The 19,403-nt window shown below is 43.5% G+C and overlaps 1 protein-coding gene across 2 annotated transcripts in view; it reads left to right on the plus strand.

The window, feature by feature from the left end:
- The window catches only part of ARHGAP31 (Rho GTPase activating protein 31), a 64,679-nt gene extending 48,440 nt beyond the window's left edge, over nucleotides 1-16,239 (plus strand). The window contains exons 1-7 of one of the 2 annotated variants that reach the window (XM_085326034.1): nucleotides 192-222; nucleotides 420-618; nucleotides 2,378-2,502; nucleotides 4,927-4,986; nucleotides 5,660-6,286; nucleotides 6,656-6,960; nucleotides 7,865-16,239. In XM_085326034.1, coding sequence (XP_085182160.1) covers nucleotides 207-222; nucleotides 420-618; nucleotides 2,378-2,502; nucleotides 4,927-4,986; nucleotides 5,660-6,286; nucleotides 6,656-6,960; nucleotides 7,865-10,333 — 3,801 coding nt within the window. In that variant the 5' untranslated portion in view covers nucleotides 192-206 and the 3' untranslated portion in view covers nucleotides 10,334-16,239. Of the gene's footprint in view, nucleotides 1-191; nucleotides 223-419; nucleotides 619-2,377; nucleotides 2,503-4,926; nucleotides 4,987-5,659; nucleotides 6,287-6,655; nucleotides 6,961-7,864 lie in introns of those variants that run through there. The other variant, XM_085326033.1, reaches the window with a different exon arrangement.
- Nucleotides 16,240-19,403: the final 3,164 nt, after the last annotated feature.

Raw genomic sequence — 19,403 nt, forward strand, 5'->3', positions numbered from 1 at the left:
AAAAGTAATGTTTTTTAGAACAGACCCCCTTCCTAGGATAAATCAGGGAGAAAGATGTAGAAGTGAGAGAAAGAACTAGGCATGTGGTTTGGATTGGGGACTGAACTGCTCTAACATCTGAGGAGGAGGAGAGAAGAATCCCGTTGTTTTGCAGGGATGTCTGTTTGACACTGAAACTTCTACAGCAGAGGCAGCAAGTCTGTGCAATGCAGTCTTTGGCTGGTGAGTGTGGCCCCTGCTGGGGATGCACTCTGATGGATAAAGTTGCTGGGGAGATGGAAGACTTACCTGACAAAAGCCTCTCTCTCTGCACGTGCCGCTGCTTTCCCACTCCACAGGAAATGTTAGAGTCAAATAAAGACATAAAGCTCTTGCTGTTGTCTCCTCCTCCTGAACTGAAGTACTTTTTTGCCTTTCAGAGAACACACCAATTGGGAAAAGTCTGACCCTCCCCTCAGCCTCCCTACCAATGAAACTGGTGAGCCTGGAAGAAGCRCAGGCCCGGAGTCTGTCAGCCTCTCACCCTGCTCGGAAGGAGAGGAGAGAGAACAGCTTGCCTGAAATTGTCCCTGTAACAGCGTCCCTCTTCCACACTGTTGTTGACCTTCCGGACAGCAAGTAAGTGCCAAGAGAATTGTAAAGTGCAAATAGAAAGTGCAGGTTCCCCAGTATGATCAGGAATGGAACACTTGTTAGGGTGATTCCCCCACACCTGTACCTATGAATTTATAGCCATGTCAAGAGAGAAAGTTGTGTGACCTTCTCCAAAGAGACACAATTGTTTCTGAGAAACATTTCAGAAGCTGAGTTTGTATTTCTACTAGTCTTAACCCCCATCAGGACAGAACCTCAGAGACCTCCTGCAGGAGTAATTTTCTTTGCATCTTTGATTAGCTTAGGATTTGGCTAAGCATGAGCTGGRTGTGGAACAGGTCTGGACACAGCTCTCTTAAGAGTTCCATCTGCTGGTGGCTGGTCCATAGCATGCCTGGTGATGCTGACCTGCCCAGCTTTATAATTCTCCAGATTCTTCTGCCTTCGGAACAAAGGGATAAGGCAAAATTTCACTCCTGCTCTAACACTAAGAGATACTTATGTAAGGGTACCTATGCTGAGAAAAGTCTGGTGTCAGCTGACATTGCTGCAATTGTTGATGTTGCTGCCCAGCATATTTATTTATCTGCTGGTCTATCCATCTGTTTCTCTATGGCCACTCCACTGTCTGATTCTGAGAGATTATAACCTCTGCAGCAGGAGACTGATTAATCTACTGACCGATAAAGCACTGTGGCAAAGATATTTCTTCAAACTTGATATATTAAAGCAAAAATGATCCATCTAACAGAATACTGACAAGAGGTACATGGATAACCAGCTTAAGACAAAGGGTGTGTTGTCCTCTTCCACTGCCTTCTCTTTTCTCACTTGAAGGTCCTATCCCTCAAATATGAATCCTTTTTGTAGTACTGGTTTGTTTGATTTGAGTACTGGTCTGATAGAAAAGAAATATGGGGGTAGAAAGCCCACTTTGGAAAATGAGATAGGGAGATAAGAGTTCTTTCCCTGAAAGAGGTGGAACTGAAGGAGGCAGAATGGGTATGAAGATAAGTGGAACAGAGCTTCATGCAGTAAAATGCATAGCAGAGAACTAGCCTCAGATGTRGTAGTTTCTTGCTGTTTTAAGTTGGGATTTCCAAAGAGGCATAGGGAATTGGTATCCTGTTTCCTCTGACATTTAGTAGAATTTGATTTAATTCCCTTAAGCCTCTTCCTTTTGGTTAGTATCTTACACTAACATATGATCATGAAACATGTATGGTAAAATTCAGGTTGGCTTGAGAAGCATTAATAGATAATTTGTATTAGGGACTCCTTTTATTTTTGCAAATTCATAGCAACTATAAGACATACAGAATTTAAAGGTTAGATTTTTATGCCCGGTGATAGTACATGTTCCATGAGTTCTCCAGATTTATCTTATATTGYCATTAAAAGCTGATAAAAAGTTGTTTTTCTGCAATATGTTGCAAGAGAGTACTAGACTCTCCTCTCCTTTCTGGAGGCAGGCATAGTTGGTTGGTCAGTTAGTCACAGCTGCTTTTGCATCATGCCAGAACCAACTCTGTGAATAGTCAGCTCAGGAGTCTTTGCAGCTATGACATGGTTAAATCAGCAAGACAGATAAATCACTTACAGATAAGCAAGAGCTGGTTGTGCTCTAAGCTATGCCTTGCATGGCTTAGAATCACAAAAGTAGAAAAGTAGAAAATAGAAAAGAGGGGCAGTCTTGAGGTGAGAAAGCTCAGGAGCTTTTGTGGGATACCACAAAAAAAAAGTGTCTGGGATTTGGTAACCTCCTGAGTCCTTTCTCTTCCAGGAGAAAATTATCTACCAAGTCCAAGAAATGGAAGTCAATATTTAACTTGGGCCGTTCTGGCTCAGAATCAAAATCTAAACTGAGTCGAAATGGGAGTGTCTTCGTAAGGGCACAGAAGCTCTCTGGTAAGTATACACTTTCTGGCTAAATATCTCCTCAAGCAGCTTCRCCTGTGCCACTGAAAGCATGGGACAACCTGCATCCATAACACTTATACCATTAAACTTAAGATATGATATGAAGAGTAAATTAGTTGAAGGGTCACATGTTTGTTGCCTGCTTTTGTAGATATCTCATTTTCACGTGATGGTGAGAAGCAACYTTAAGGAAGATCTATCAGACAGATACAGTAAATATTCCGTTTTGGTCTTGTGATAAACAGGCTCCCATTGCCCAGCTGTCACRTTTAGGGACTAGGAAGTGCTATGTATTGTATTCAGTTGGATTAGTCCACTTTTCCTCCCCAGCCAGCCTCTCACTGCTTTCATTCTTTACACAGCACTGAGTGAATGACAGTCCTTTCGCTAAAGGGCATTAAAGAACTAATTGTGTTCAGTATCTTTGTAATAAACAAGGTATCGTGAGTTCCTATGGTTCCAGTCTCTCAGCACTCTGAGGGAAGTGATTACTTTTGCAGAATTTACAAGGAAAAAGATGTTTTTCCTCCTGGCTGTAATCCCAAATTCTGCCCTCTTCTGAGCTGCAATCTCTTAAGCACTGTGCTTCCTAGAAACCTGCCCAGTAGTGACAATTCCAAGCATTCAGAAATGATGAGTCAAGTTCTCAAAGTCATGAAGYTGTCTTAAAAAAATCATTATATTTAAAAGAAAGTATAACTTCTTATCTAATTTCCTAAAGRAGTGATTTGAGGTCTAGTGTTATGTCTTTTTTTTTTCCTACCATCTCCAGGATTAGAAACTTGCTAACTTGCTTTTTAAAAAGGTGATAAAAGATGATAGAGGTATGAAGATGTGATTTTTTACATAATCTCATGACTCTCGTAGCTGGTGTTTGGAGGAACTCTACTAGACAATGCAATACTTAAAACAAAWTAGTTAAAGTTGGCAACATTAGCTGCCACCACATACAAGAGAGGCAAGAGAGGCTATATATGAATGAGATGTGAGTGTGAAGTGCTGGATACAACTCTTTTTGGACCCTTGCCTTGCCCTATGTTTTGGACATGCAGACAGCATCATATAGTGTGTCCATGCAGGTGCTGGAATAGCTTTCCATCYTATTTTGATCAGGGGACCAACTTCTCAAATTCATAAGGAATATTGTGCCCCAAAATAGTGCTAACCCAAGGATGTCCAGTAGTGTTTGCAGCCCAGTGATGGCAGGGGTATGCTTTGTTCCAGGCACAGTACTAAGTGACAGAGGCTGTACATTTTCAACAGCAAGACACAAAAATCCAGAACTCTGCAGAGATTTAGGCACTGAAGCAGGGCTTTTGAGTAGCTTGGCTTTAGTGTTGTGTTTTTTTGTACTCTCTGTTTACAGCCTAATGTAAGGAAACAGATCACCCTTCTATTTGAAACCCAGAATGTGCCTTAGCATAATTTGTATCCATGCGTGCAAGTCTGTAAGTTGCATAAAACTTGAGTTTCGCAGCTTGAATTCTGTTACTCTGGGAATACTGAGCCAGTGCTCAAGACATCATGCCATATGAACGTAAAAGGTAGCCAGGATTCCAGCTAAMTGCAAAAAGTAGCTGGAGTTTCTCCTGTACTCATGTGAATGTCAGGCCCTGAGCCCTTAATTAGATAAACAAATCACTTTCTGCCTTACCTACTTTATGCAGCATTGTAAATAGCAAACTTTGCTCCTGGACATTTTCCAGAGCTCCACTGATCTTTTTTGGGCAGCCAGYGACTAACTTATCTTTCTTGCCAGCTACCTTCCCCCTATCTCTGCTTTTCAGAGTGATAACAGTTACGTCCTTCCAAAATCTCYCAGGAACAGACCTGAGACAAATCTAGTGACAAATGACAACTTATTTCTGGACRTATAAGTCCAGTGAGGATGACCAGAAAAATAGGTTCCTTATTGCCTTCCCTCATAAATTTTGCAGAATGCTTGCTTGAGGCAGAGTATGCTCATGCCAGTGGGACAATCTAGGAGTGCAATGTAAAAATAACATAATATTTGCTGTAAGGAATGACAGGTGAGAAAGCATTAATGTCAGTTTAGTGAAAAAGTCCTCAGAACCAATGGCCTGATGTGATAAGGGAAGGAATGGAGCATAATAGCTTTGGAGATGTTTGTATTTCATGGTAGAGAGTGCTGGCTGACTGGGTTAAGTATAGTTCTGCACGTGTCTGGCAGGTGCAAAGCTGTTGTTAGCACTAGCTGATCCCCAGCTGTGTGGACAAGTGTTGTGGGCAGTAAGATGCATGGTGTGGATACAGAGGGAGCCTGCTTGAAAACAGAAAGTAACTTTGATGCCTGTCTAGCATGTCTGTTTATATGTAGCCTTTGTTCTTTATGGGCTGAAACCTGCAAAGCTACAGAATCTGAAGCCCATTTCTAAAACTCATTTTTCACAGAAAAAGCAACTATTCGRCCTGCTAAGAGCATGGACTCACTGTGTTCCCTGCCAGTGGAAGGTGAGATACATCATCTGTACTGTAAGAGTGAAGGGCTGGGCTGCTCTGTCCTGTTTCTCCATGTATGCTGTGGGTCTGTTTTTTGCTTACCTCAGTGCRTTGTCTAATCTTGTGTGTTTATGGCATGTCTCCTGAAACATGCCTCCACCTTAGTGTGCATGCACTTTTAACCCTTGTCTGTATACTTTTATGTTGGTATATATATCTGAAAATTATCACTGTGCCTGGCTGCATCTTTATTAGCAGTAGGATTGTTTTGATTCAGTTTTTGATTATTTGAGTGGGCACAAAGTTCCCATTTATAATGAAAAAAGGTATAAAGCAGTGAAAAAGGCATGAAATAAGCCACCAAAGCCCAGGGCTGTGATCTTAGTGGGCAATGCACACCAGCACTAGAGTTGGTTGGGTTTGTTTCAGAATGGCCACTAGTGAAATTCAAAGATAATTTCCACTGGAGGGCATCCTATCCAGTCCTATTTGCTGAGTTTAAAAAGGGATCCATAGCTGGAGCCTAAAGACATTCAGTGCCTACTGTTCCTGTCCCTCTGAGGAACTACAGGTGTTTACCTGGCCAGGCCCCATYGCTAGAGGGACTGAGGAAGGCTCCTCATGGGAAAAGGCTACTGCTAATGTTTCGCTTTCTGTTGACACCCTTGTATCTTCCCTGCTCTAGGGGAGGATGAGAAAAGCAGATTCAAAAGGACAGTGACTACTGGAGGTTTTTTTGTCCCAGTGATGAAAATACGGACAGGAGGCACAGGCAGCTCRTACGACCTCAGCAAGGAGAATGAGTGGGAGCAGGAAGGATCTGCCATGGGGGCCAAAGGAAGCTCTGAGCTGAGTGGGGAGAAAGGTGCTCCCTGGGCACCACAGACAAAGTCACCTCCTGAGCAGCTGAAGGTCTTCCGGGCAGCAGAGGATGCTGAAAATGAGCAGACTTCCCCCAAAAGTGGTCGCATGTTCTACACCTCAGAAACAGCTGCCAAGTCAGGCTTTCCAAGCAGCCTCTTTCCTTTGGAAGCCTCCCCTCGTCACCAGAGGAAAGCCCTGAACATCTCAGAGCCCTTTGCTGTCTCTGTCCCRCTCAGGGTATCTGCAGTCATCAGCACCAACAGCACCCCCTGCCGTGCACCTGCCAAGGACAAGCCTTCACTCTCCAGTCTAGAGGAACTGTCTTCTCTGATGCCCGAGAGCCCAACTCTCACTGTCTTGGAAACAGGGAGCCACACAAGGACAGACCAGGTCCCAGAGAGGAAGGAGAAACAGCCTGGACCTGCCCTGGCAGCAGCAGCATCCAAAGGTAAAAGCTAGTTAGGGAGATGTACCTGCAGTCCCTACTGGGCTAACCACAGCCATGGAGCTGCAATGCAGCTCAGCCCCAGTGGCACAGAGGCTTGCTTATATGGTAGGAGCCATAGGGTGGGTTGGAGTCTGAGCCAGGAGTGGGTGTTGACAGTGGCTGACTAGGTTGGTGTTTGCCGTGATAATGAGGGTGGGAAGGTGGGTGTTCCCATATCGATGTCCTGTTATGCCTAGAGGGATGCCAAAGCTGTCTAGCTTTGTTCMTGTCAGGTTGAACCAGCACAGCTTCCTTTCTGTCAGGGACTACTGTTAGGTACATGCTCTTTGTCTCAAGTAGTTAAATAGTTCATTCGTGTTTCTAATCCAGGTTCTCATCCTGAGGAGTTGGCGGCAGCCAGGAAACCGGAGTCCTTAGAAGCTCCACAGYCCGCAGCAGAAAATCAGGAGACATTATGTGGGCAAAGCAGCAGCACAAGCAGCAGCAGCCTCCAACAATCCCCAGAACAAAGTCCCAGCTTGGAACCAATGCCAACCTTAGAGATTCATATGGGGCTGCTCCCTGCAGACAAGGCAGAGCAAGGGCAGCTCAGGATGAAAGAAGGCTCCTCAGAAGTCAGCTGTGGCCAGCAGGAGAAGGCTAAGGCAGAGGAAGGGTTGCATTTAAAAGATCTGGTAAGGAAGCAGCTGTGAGAAAAAAATATGGGGGACAATGTTAACAGTAGTGACTAGGAAGCTCTTAGAAGTTTAATTGTGTGTCCTTAGTCACAGAAATTCAGACCTAGGCTAAATAGGATCAAAACCTGAGCATGTATCCGTTTCACTTCTATCTGCATCACCGTGTGTTGATTTACTTTTATACAGCTACCTACTGTCCCCTCTTGGTTCTGTCTTCCTGTAACTATAAAATTGCAGCCAGTACAATCTATCAGCTGTAAGACTCTACAGATGTGAGACTCCAGTTGTCTGATCATTCTGACCAGTCATCTCTGAACTCTCCTTCTGTTTTTGCTGTCCTGTTTATCAGATCCTGGACAGCCTGAGCAATTTTTTTCTCCCCCATTCTCTACACACTTCAACATTTTTTTGGCCTCCTCTGTATGTCTAGCTGAGGCTTTTCACCAAGTTTCTTACAGTGATACTCATCTCTGGACAGCTATTTAAAGATTTGTTGATGTAGATCCTTAAATAGATTATTCATTCCAATGAAGTGTGATGCTGCATTTGCCAGCAGTAATTTGGGAATGCAGAACCTCTGATAAGGCCAGGGGAGCATTAAATGGGAAGAGCTGAGAAACAGTCTAAGGACATTCCAGCTACTCATTCACCTTACTTTCATAGGTACAGGGCTCTTTTCAGGCCTCATTCTGACTGTGTCTCARATATTCTCTTCCATAAACCCACTTGCTTATAGATACATTTCCTTAGCTGGGCAGGTAGCAGTGCATGTGTGTGTATTTCCCATAAGTGCGCTTGTCCAAGAGCCTGTCTATTCTAAGAGGGCTCTGTCAGGAAAATGGAGGAGTGACTGCTGGTAAGTTACGAATTTCCAAGTCATGGCATTTCTTCTGTTTTTCAGACTGAAGAGGACCCTGCTAGCRCCCTGCTAGAACCGCTGTGGCCAGAGATACAGCAGGAACTGAAAATCATTGAACCTGAAGAGCTCTTGCCCTTGYCATCAGCTATCCCAAAGACAAGCCTAATTTCTGAATCCTCTTCTTCAGTACAGACAGATAGCTCTTCGTCTGGCCAAGGACAGGGTCCAAATCAGTCTGAGCAGAAATCTKCAGGCAGAACAGCACAGACCACATCTCAGGTGCCTGTATTTGGTGCCACCAGCGCAGAACATTCAGATGGCCTCCTCAAATGTCAATCTGAAGTGACTACACAGCAGAGCTGTGCTCCAGCCCTACCTAAACTGAGTACTCTTCCAACTGCCACAACTACTCCAAAGAACCATTGTCCAGTCATGGAGGACAGTATCAGTGAATGTCTCACTCCTCCTCTGGACTGGAAGCTTCATAGTCAACCAGAATTTAATGAGGTTCCCCCAAGAGAAGACTTTTCGTGTTCCAAGGGAGCATGTTCAGAGCTAAGGAAAGAAAAAGACAGTACTTGCCAGCTGCAGCAGGAAAAGGATGATATTACCAGGGCCCAGACTCAGAAGGAGAAGCCTGAGAAAATGACTGCTGATGGAAGGAATACATTCTCCTCCAAGGTGCTGAGTGGAGCTGGAATCCAGGAGCCGAAGGAGGGCAATGCTGTAAGCAGAACTCATGATGCTGGTGAACAGGATGAAGAGGATGCTTGGACAGATAATGTGCAGAGCTTAGAACTTGTAGAGCCATGGGAGGATCACCAGTGGGTCACAAGCCCTCTCCATTCTCCCACCTTWAAGGACATTCAAGAAAAGATGATACAGGAGTTACAGCCACATAATCAGAGAACAGAGACAGGCCTTTCTCTTAGACCACGATTCAGTCGTAGCCTCTCTTTGGATAGTAAAGACACAGTGATGAGTTTGTGGACTATCCCATTCTCTTTCACAAATGTCACTGAACAGCATCAACCTTGCAGTGACATTCTACCTGGGACTTGTGAGCTGCCCAAAACAGAATCTGTCTCCCCCTCTAGTTTGGGCAAAGCTAAACAGGATGCAGATGAAACAAGCCCTCCAGAAGAGCCTTTGAAACCTGAGGGGCCAAGGTATTCCCTCAGCAGAGAAGGAGAACCAGCCAAGATTGAGGGACTCCCCAGAATCCCTCTTTCAGAGCCAGAGGAAAAGAAAGTGGACACAAGCAAAGAAAACCCCTGTAGCTCAAAGCCTGAACTGTCTTTCCCATACCAAAATCCCGCGGACAGTTCTTTACAGAAAAAAAMCACAAAGGAGGAGTCATCCACATCTCAGAACACTGCTTTGAGAGGAGGATCTGTTACCAAAGGACTGTGCTCTGCCACTGAATCACAGCTGAGTAACAAAGGTGAAGACATACTGCGTAAAGGGAGGACTAGGCCATCATCCCTCAACTTGGATTCACTTCTTCCAGCCCCAGATTTCTTCACCTTTGAGAGCCTTGCCAAGCCCTCTGCCTCTGGGAACCTTTTGTGTGGCCAAAAGGAAGTAAAATGCAGTGATTCTGTCCCATCCCTTCCAACTGCCTGCCCTGCTGTGAGTAAAGGTGTTCCCTGGGTGTCTCACTTCAATGCCCATGTGGATCTAGACTTGGATTACCTGGCAGTGGCCCACGCCACCACTGGCCGTCGGAACTCTGCCCCTGTCAGTGTGTCAGCGGTCAGGACCTCCTTCATGATTAAGATGTGCCAGGCTAGAGCTGTGCCTGTGATACCACCCAAGATTCAGTACACCCAGATCCCCCAGCCACTGCAGGCTCAGAATGCTGCTTCATCAGCAGAGAATAAGGAAGCAGACACCAAGCAGGCTGGCAGGCAGGCTCACCGAGCAGCATGGGGCCATCTGGAGGCCCCAAAGAGCCCATTGACAGAGAAGAAAGCCAAAGCAGAGAAAGAAAACAGTGACCCGGCTCAAAAGGACTCAGCCAATCCTTGGCATGGCAGCTTCAGCTCTCCACTGGAACCATCTCAGTCTAATCACAACCCTGGCCTGGACGTCCCTGTTCTGCGCCGAAAGCGCACCTCTGAGGGTGAGTCTGCTGGAGACACCCCACAGTCCTCAAAGATGGAGAGGCCTTCAGGGTTCTCCAAGCCTTCCTACAGATCTAGGCCTGGGAGGCCTCAAAGTCTGATTCTCTTCAGTCCCCCCTTCCCCATTATGGACCACCCATCCTCTTCAGCAGACTCCAGGGTGTTGTTATCACCCATAAGGAGCCCCACTCAGACCACCTCTTCGAGCCCCATTTGCRGCGACCTGTCTGAGACATCGCGGACAACACCTGAGGGAGTGACTCTGCGGAACAAAATGACCATCCCCAAGAATGGCCAAAGACTGGAGACCTCTACCAGCTGCTTTTACCAGCCCCAGAGGCGCTCGGTGATTCTGGATGGACGAAGTGGAAGGCAGATCGAATAGCAATATCTTCCCTTACTCCTTGTCCCTGGTGGATGGGATGGTCTACACCAAGACCAACTTTGTTGCCATTCTAGCTGTTGTTATAACTATTCTGTGCAAGAAGGATCCAAAGCCTTTACTGTCTCCTGCAGAACATTTTGTTATAGAGGGCCTTTGTGTTCCTTTTCCTTCCCTTTCTCACTGTTTCTTAGACCCTCACATTCTGCTTTTTTGTCAGCCAGTTCCAATGGAATTTGTCTTTCCTCATTCATGTTGTCTAACARTCCCTGTGAAAGTCTCATCTTGTCTATGAAAAAAAAGAAAAAGGAACAATAAATCTTGGAATAATTAGAAAATAGGACTGGGAGGAACAGTGTTCCAAAGCACTGTAGCACAGGGTGCAGGGGCACACATCTGCCAAGGAGGTGAGTCCAGATGTTAGGGACATCCTTCCTTCTTTCCCCAACCATCATTAAAGTACCATGCCTGTCCATCTTGCGAGTCTGGTTTGGATAGCATAAGTAAACAGTGTAGGAGATTGGTGGTAGCTGAAGCAGAAAGTGAAGCAGGTGTGACCAAGTCACACACAGTGCAAGTTACCCAAGGCTATTCTAGTGGCAAACATACGATCTGAAGGTGCTGACTCCAGCTCTTTTGTTGCATCAAAGATGTGCTCTTTCCAGCATGTGTGAGGGCTGGAATAAAAGTAGCCTGACAGGAAAAGCCCAATTGTTTTTTTTTAATCTTCCAAATCTTGCTCATAAATTTTATTGTGCTCAGCCACACCTTCTTTTGGCAGGCAAGATTTGAGTGTGAGGGAGGTTTGCAGCTGGCTGCCTAGTGATAGAGGATACTCAGTCTGGTTTCAGCAAAAGTGAAGATATGGTCATAACAAAGGCCAGTATCAAATATTTTCATCATTGCTTAAAACCAGTTGACACCTCTGCAACTATCTCCAGCTGTGTTCCACACTGCCATGAGCAAAGTAAGAGAATCTTCTGATCTGCATGTCCTTGAGCTACTGCCTTCTTGCACTCTGGCTGCCATGTCTGTGACCCTTGGTCTTTCATTGCCACTCTGTGGCATGTCCCCAGGTATTTCTTCCTCCTTTAAATGTCTTCTCCTTGTGATTTTACAGTTTCTTTTGAGAGCATGGCTGGCTTTTACCTCCCTACCCCTCATTGCTTTCAAATTGATCAGAAGTATGGTAAAGRGGATGATTTGTGGGACCACAGAACAGACCCTGAATAATATCCTGAGAGGGAGATTTGAAGTGAATTAAACTGTCTCCTGAACGGCTGTTATCATTATAGGAAAATACACGTTCATACAAGCAACAGTTGCCATGGGAATAGAATTAAAGCTTCCACTATAAAGCCTCTAACTCTTAAGTTAGCTGCAGGCTCATCTTTTGCCCAGTAYGTGACTGTGGGTGATTGCGAAGTCAGATACAGCCCATGCTATCTCTGCAATTTAAATGTCACTAGTGACTATGAAGGAGACGGGAACACAGGTGTTTCTGCCAGCATTAAGATTGTCCCTGTAACGATGCCTACAGGGGGCATCATTCATGGAGATCTTTCAGTTTGTAGGCCTTCTGATGGATATTATAGGCTATAGCTTAAACAGTAACTGAGCAGCTGGTAGAAAGTGCTACAGCCACCACAGTGGATGTCAGTCAAAAGTTCCCAAAGGCTGCATATTTAGATCTWTGTGTGGTAAAGGCTGCTGCAGTGCTGGCATTTTCAAATTCTTGGTAAACTAAGCTCATGAGCTCTTGGTCTGTATTAAAATTGTCACTTAATTAGARTCATTGAGGCTGGAGAGCCCAGATTCTTGATGGTGCTCTCTCTTCACTCTCTTTGATTTCTCAAGGATAGAGATGCCAGAGTACTTCTGAGAAGTTCTGTGCTCACATATGCAAGGAATATATCTTTAGCAGCATATTCTCTTGCCTTATCCAAAGGGAGTGAAAAAACAGTGGGCTTTGTTCCTGTCACTAGTTGCATATTTGATCCTCCCCATTGTATTCTGCACTTGTGTATAATGCAATATAAGAGGGAACAGAGTGGAGAACTAAGTTTCCATGTTTTATTCAGGGAGAATATTAATTCTGAAAATAACCTAGAGTTCTTGTATGGGTTCATGTTCTCCCACAGGTGCTAACAAGTGCTTTACTGGGGCAAGCAGAGAAGGGTGGGTCCAGAATATGCAGCTTTATGACAGTTGTATTATCCTGCTCCCAGAGCAGCCTCCCATTGTAACAAAGTGATTGCTAGTCCATGTTTTATGTCCATTGCTATGTTCCTCATAGTTAGTAAAGCTGTGTGCTGCCTCTCATGGCACTTTTTTTATTGCCTCATGGGAAAGTTTTTAACAACCACAGGACAGCTGATGGCAAATTACTTGGGAAGATGTGGTACAGGTACTATGGTAAGGCTTTACAGAATGTAATGGTAGAGGAAAGGATGCCTAAATTTTTTGGTGTCAATGAAATGGTTTGCTTTGGGCAGGGATTTATGTTCTCCCTTCATACTCCCCTACTGGAAGTTCTGACTGTGAAGGCATCTGTAACAGAGCCAGTCAGTCTCAGAAAGTAACGCATTAAAAAAAAAAAAAAAAAAAAAAAAAAGTGTGAAACCTTAGCACCTTAAAAACATCCCTTTTCCCCCTCCTTTTTCTCATATAAGCTGATCTATGAGCAAGAAATGAGGTCCTGGCAATTTGTATATACATATTCTGTCTTAATTCTTAACGGTGTTTCATTAAGTAATAACACTGTTGCTGTAAATGGTGAAATTTGCAAGAAGAAAATCATTAGAAAATTTTACTTAATACTAAAGATTGGCCTAAAATAAATCTGGATCCAGACTGTAGTTTTTGAAGATTCTTCAGAATTTGAGCTTGTATTCAGGTCCTGGATTTTAATTAACCAGAGCTTCTGAAAAGTGATCTGAATTTTGTAGCTTGATACCATCTCTATTTAGAGTTCCAGCTCCACCCTTCAGCTGATGTACCAAAATTCCAAGAGCCTAGCCAAGTGGACTTAACAGATGCACATCACTATAGCTTATGGTCATGACTGAACTTGTATCAAGAGAGCTGAGGTAAAGCCCTAAGTCCTGCAGAACTGGCAGTATTTKCTAATTTTGTTGCGTAAATGTCACCATGCCCAACTCCAGACCCAAACTTTGGTAGAGTTTGTAATGCTCAGTTGATTGTGGGTTCCTGTTGACATTGATAGCTGCTGTTGGCTTCAAGGACCACAGCCTAATACAGCTGGGCAAAGCCAGAAAACAGAAGCCATCTCCCATTCAGTGGTGGTGATTTGTGGTTGCAGCTTCCTGAGACCTCACTTTGTTAAGCCATTTTTCTGACTGAGGTCAGCTTCAAGGTCAGACCTGATGTCACGTTCACTTTAGAGCCCTTACGTTGATGTCTACCACCCTGCACTAGCAGACTGAACCAGAGACTGGAAGCTTTTGTGAAGCTAAGGGTTTTGGAGTTGTACACAGTGGGTACCAAACTCCTGCCCTCCAGCAAAACCCCTCAAAATTGGAGGTTCTGAGAAAGGTTTTATTTTTTCTGTTGCTTGTTCTTGGGTTTGTTTGTTTTTTCTGGGAAGTATTGAGGAGGATAGAACAGATTTAGGAGAGGGAGTCTGGCCCAGAATTTGAAGTTTTGTTTAAGGGAGAGCTGAGCTGGTTATTCTTGCCATTATGGAAAGGATCTTCCTAATTAGAATGGCACATCATTTGCAGACCTCTGCAGAATCTGCAAGGGTCACTCCATAGATCCTGGAGTACATTCAGCTCTCCTGAGACTATGAAGAGTGTAAAGGCCTTCTTTGTGAGTTTGCAGATCACCTCAGTCATGATTTAGTAGCTAACAGTTCTAGCAATGTGAGAAAAGTGGCTGATTTCGCTTCTACCCATGTTAAAGGGGGTTTTGTGCAGCTTCTGCTAAGTGCAGGAGCGTTGCTCAGTGTGAAATGGTTGGGCTGGCAAAGATAGGAAACACCAGCTGGAAAGGAATGACATGAGTAGATGTTAGCTCTTGTGGGAGCTGCCTTGTTGGAGAGAGGGTGAGCAGAAATGAGGGTTGTATTTTACCTTATAAACCACATTCCTCTGGGCCACCCATCCCATCCTATCCTTTAATAAAGAGTGAAGCACTTCTCTTTTCACCTTTAGGGCTTCAGAGGATCTTAAGTTTGCATTAGAGATTCCCTCATCCAGAGCCCAAAAGGTGCAATCAATCTATTTTCTTTCTTTATGAATTCTGAAATGCCTGTAGTGGTGAATAATGTGCTAAATTTATATATTTTTTATGTATATATATATATGTATATGTATACATATATATATAAAAGAACATTATATATAAATATATTAAAAAGGAAATGTAATTAAAATTAAGGAGTTGTCTAAATAGAATCCTACACATTTGTGAAACTTGGGCAGATGTATAGAACTGTTTCTGTTGCAAATTTCCTAGCACCGAAGGTGAGATATGAAATGGCTTTTTGCCCACAGAGGAGAAGCTAATTAGTTCTGGCTAATCTGTAGTGGGCAGAGACCCTGAAGCTGCCTTCCTAAGCAGGACTGTGTCCTGGGAGAGGAGAGGTGGGATCAGGGGAGACCAGAGTGCAAGGCTTAGCTTAGCTTAGCTTCCCACCACCAGCTTCTCTCTCAGTCCTTGAAAAAGCAAACAATCTACTGGAGCACATATTCTCTTCTGGGCATGCCCAGATTTTGCAGTTGTCCCTTTTGATTCAATCTCTAGAAAAAAAAAAAAAAAAAAAAAAAAAAAAAACACTAGGGACTGGGGAAAACATGCAGCTGATCCCAGTTCTGTTTAGCTTTTCCCTGCTACCAATCAATGTAATGGTTTGCTGATCCTGCTCTAAGCATGGAACGGAAAGCTTGCCATTGCGTTCAGTTCGAGCTGGAGTAGGACTTTCACAGGACTGGAAAAGAAGGAAAGCAGGAGGCAAGTGCTTCTGGAGGGCTCCATGCAACAGCCGAAGCCTTGGATTTTATTCTTAGAGGCACAAGTCTCCTTCAAAATACTCGTTTCTTGCCACATCAAGGGTAGAGTTGGAAATCAGACGCTGTCAAAAGGATTGTCCCTTGCATACCCATCCTCGATATTGATTATTTCTCCTGCTATCCCTGATGGATTGTATTTTTGTTAAGCTTTGTTTTTCTGTATGGACTTGACTGCCTTTGTGCCTTATTGCTTAAAAAAAACAACACCCATAAAAAAAGATGTTTTGCCAGGTCTCAACCATGAGATTAAACTGGAGTTTTTATAGAAACAGACCTGTGCCCTAGTGATATTTTGAAACATCTACTTTCTTCTAGATCTGGTTTATGAACACACTGAACAAATGCATCTATCTTCCTCTGACATGAAGTTTTAGCCCTTATATTCTCATGTGAGTGGCCAGGAAACTGAGCTGGTCTTATACAGGTTTTAGTTGTGGGGGTTCAGCACATGTTTTTTTTTTATTGAGGCTAATGCAAGCTGCTGCTGCTCAGCAACTCTGAAAATGAAGGGAGGGCATGAAGGCTTTTGTAGAATTACCATTATTGGAAGTGCTTTGAAGTTTCCAAGGCTGAAATTCATCTTTCTTCTTACCATTTCTAGTTCTGCCAGACTGAATTTTCAGTAATGCAGAACCACATTATCCTTCTTAGCACAGCTCCTGCAGAATTCTGCCTTGTCTGAAATAATGTAGAGCAACAGAGAGTAGAGGATAGAAATGTTTTGGGATCATAACACTTGTAGAGGGAAAGTCAAACTGGAGCAAGAGAAGTTTCTACAAATCCTTCGGTGCATTGTGTATGCACTTCTGTTGATTTGCAAAGGCTAAGGAAGAACTTAACAAAACTGTGAATTAAATTTCCTAGTTCTCTGTGTTATTGCAGTTCCTCTTCATTTCAGTCTCTAAACTTAGTATGGAAGTGAACATTATTAGTAGCTGTCCCTTACTGCACACCGAAGAAAAAAGCTGAAGGTTCTTGTGGTTGTAACCTCAGCGGGCATATCTGCAGTCCAACCTGCAGTTCCTCCCAAACAGCAGAAGAATCATTACATTAGAAGAAATACATTTTTCATTTTTTCAACAGCTGAGCCCACCACTKGACTCCCTTTCCTACCTCCTTCATGATTTCAATTTCCTTTTAGGAAAATGCCTGGGTTGTGCTTCCTGCTTACCCTTGGCAGCTGGCACACAAAGTAGGACAGAAAAGCATGTCTGTTTAACTCTGTAATTGTTCCTAGCCCTAGCCAATTATGAATGCTGTACAAGAAACAGTATTTTTGTACTCTTTTGCCACAGAGTCTAATARTGACTTGACCATAACGCAAGAGGAGAATCCCAAACTGCCTCCAGTATTCCTATGATTAAGGAATTTAAGCAGACGGTGCACTAAAGACTTATATGTCCTCCAGTGAGAATTGTGCCCCAGACTGGTGTGTTTAAATACATAGAAGTACTTGAACACAATTTCAGCCAAGTCTCTATTTTAACATCAAAATGGGTTGAAAGTCTGACTCAGGCTGAATATCTGCATGGGTTATATTGGAAACACCAATTATAGCATCCTAGATACTTCCAGCTAAGTCAGCCAGTCAGCAAGATTAAGCAAATTCCCAGACTGACTGTTTACTAGGAAACAAGCTAGCCCAGCACCAAAGAGAGCCTGATACCAGTGTCTCGTGCATCCTTCTTGCAACACAGGAGTCCAGGCAATGGTGGACAACAGGACATATCCAGCAGGTACCCAGCTGGAGGGAACTAAAGGTAGATGGGCAGCAAAGGAGAGGCAGGCAATGCAGGGAAGAAATTTAGCCCAGTGTGGGAGACTTAGGCCACAACAAGACAACAACAAAAACAAGAGCAAGACCATAGTGGCTAAGATGGAGAAATGAGTGAGGTCTCTGAATTCATTTTTTGCCTGAGCAGGAAAAACTCTTCAAAGAATATGTTTTGTCTCCACAACAGTAAAGGGTTGAACAGTTTCATAGTTAAGGATCAAAAAGGAAACAGGAGCTGCAAAACTCAGATCTGGCCAGGTCCTGAACATCCCAAAAGTTAGATAGAGCAAGAGTGTTAAAACAAGATTCATTCCCTGATAAAAATGGGTAGCTATTTTCTCATGTCTTACTGGCAAATGGCAGCGTGAGAGGAGCTGGGTTTTGCATATGTGGAAAACTCATAGGAATGCCATCCTGAACTTTAGGTCCAGACTCATCTTTAAAATGGACCTGTTTTCTCCCATAGCACATCTGCTGCATGGAGTGCATATCTCTCTCTCACTGAAATGCTTTATCTGAAAGACCTGGAAATATTTGAATTCAGTGAGAGGAAATGACTTCAAAGAAAGCTTAGTAGTTGCTTAAGAATGAATCACAATGATTGGAAACATGAGAACAACCAGAGCTGGAGAAAAAAGAGTAATACATGTGATTATTATTAAACAGAGGAATATTACAGATAAGTAAAATCTGAAGAGGAAAAACAAAAAAAYCTGCAAGCCATAAGACAAAGTTGAAACAGTCTGAAAAGTATCAGCTACATTCTTTCCTTCCTCCATCATAACAGTAAGGAAGAAGTTTAGATCATCAAAAGTAGGTGCTCACAAACTGCTTTACTCACCTTCTTTTGTGTCATGAGACAATTTGTTTTAAACACCATGTGTTGGAGAGTGAAGGCAGAAAAGAGATGTGAAAAGACTGGGCTAACTCACAGAAGCGTCAAATATGCTGCAGGGATTATATGAAGTGGATTTACCCTTCTCAGTGTCTGTGCTAGCCACAATACCCTGCTAAAGGTGAGTGTTGTCTAGTGAGAACAGAGAGATGGGAAGTTTTCAGTCCTGCATTCACTCACAGTCAGTAACAGCCCTGAGGAGACAGAACAGATCACTGTTCATCACTTAGCTGCATGCAGAGTTTATCTCAACTAGTGAATGTGCAAARCCACAGGTGACCTTGCCCACTCTGGAATTTTACTTCATGTGCAAGCTAATATAATCAGAAAAGCCTTCACCTTTTCTCCCTGTTGAGGAAGGGGTCCTGTTGACCCTCAGCAGTCATCCTCAACACCTCACACAGTAGCATACCACACGTTGCAGAGGCTTTCTCCAGTTGCAGGGCTGCCAAGGGGTGGGAGAAAGAGGCTTCATTTACGAGTTAGCTTTAGGTCATACTTAGTCCCAATAAACTTGTTTTGGCACAAGTCTCTGCTGCAAGGAATATGAAATAATAAGATGCCAGGACAGTGAGCAGGATGGGAGATAAATCTTCGGGGTCAGAGGCTATAGTAGACCACTGACACTGTGTCACTAGTTTATGCAGTAAGGGGGGGGGTAGCCAGATGCAAGCACATCACATAGTGGCAGGGCATCATGTGCTGTATGTGAAATGACAAGGTAAGGATAAATAGGGAGTGTGAAAGAGAGTCTGTGCAAAGAGATCTCATGCAAAAGAAGAATAAGCAGCACAAAGGGAATGATAAAAGAGGAAAAGGCAGAGAAGCCTGTAGGAGAAATGAATGCAAGGCATGACATACACAAAGGCAGGCCCGCATTACCCCATGGCCCAAAGAAATAATCATTTCAGTGCTGCCAACTCCAAATATTCAAGACTTTGAAAGGCATGGGGTTATGTTTCTGCATATATGGGAGGGGAACAGCAAGGATTTGGGATTCTTATTGACTTATAAGTCAAACTGCTCTGTCAAGTATAAACAAAGGATGCCTCTCGATAAGATGTGTCTGATTTCTCAGAGCTGTGGATATTGCAATAAATTAATATTCTAAAATTACAGCTGGTAACTCCATGGGAGAATTGAAACATGTTTTTTTTTTTTGCCAGGAGAGAACTGTGAAGAGTCACACCTACAAAAAAGAAATACAATAGTAAGTCTGCAAACAAAGCACATAACTCCCACTTGGAGAATTTTTTCTTCATCTTGTCTTAGTCTGTCAGTTTTCATCTTTTTTTTTCTTCATCTTGTCTTAGTTCAGCAGTTTTAATCTTTTTTTTCTTTGTCTTGTCTTAGTCTGGCAGTTTTCATCCT

Source organism: Rhea americana, unplaced genomic scaffold (genome assembly GCF_003343005.1).
Source record: "Rhea americana isolate MKP2758 unplaced genomic scaffold, rheAme1 scaffold_126, whole genome shotgun sequence".
Classification (NCBI taxonomy): Eukaryota; Metazoa; Chordata; class Aves; order Rheiformes; family Rheidae; genus Rhea; species Rhea americana.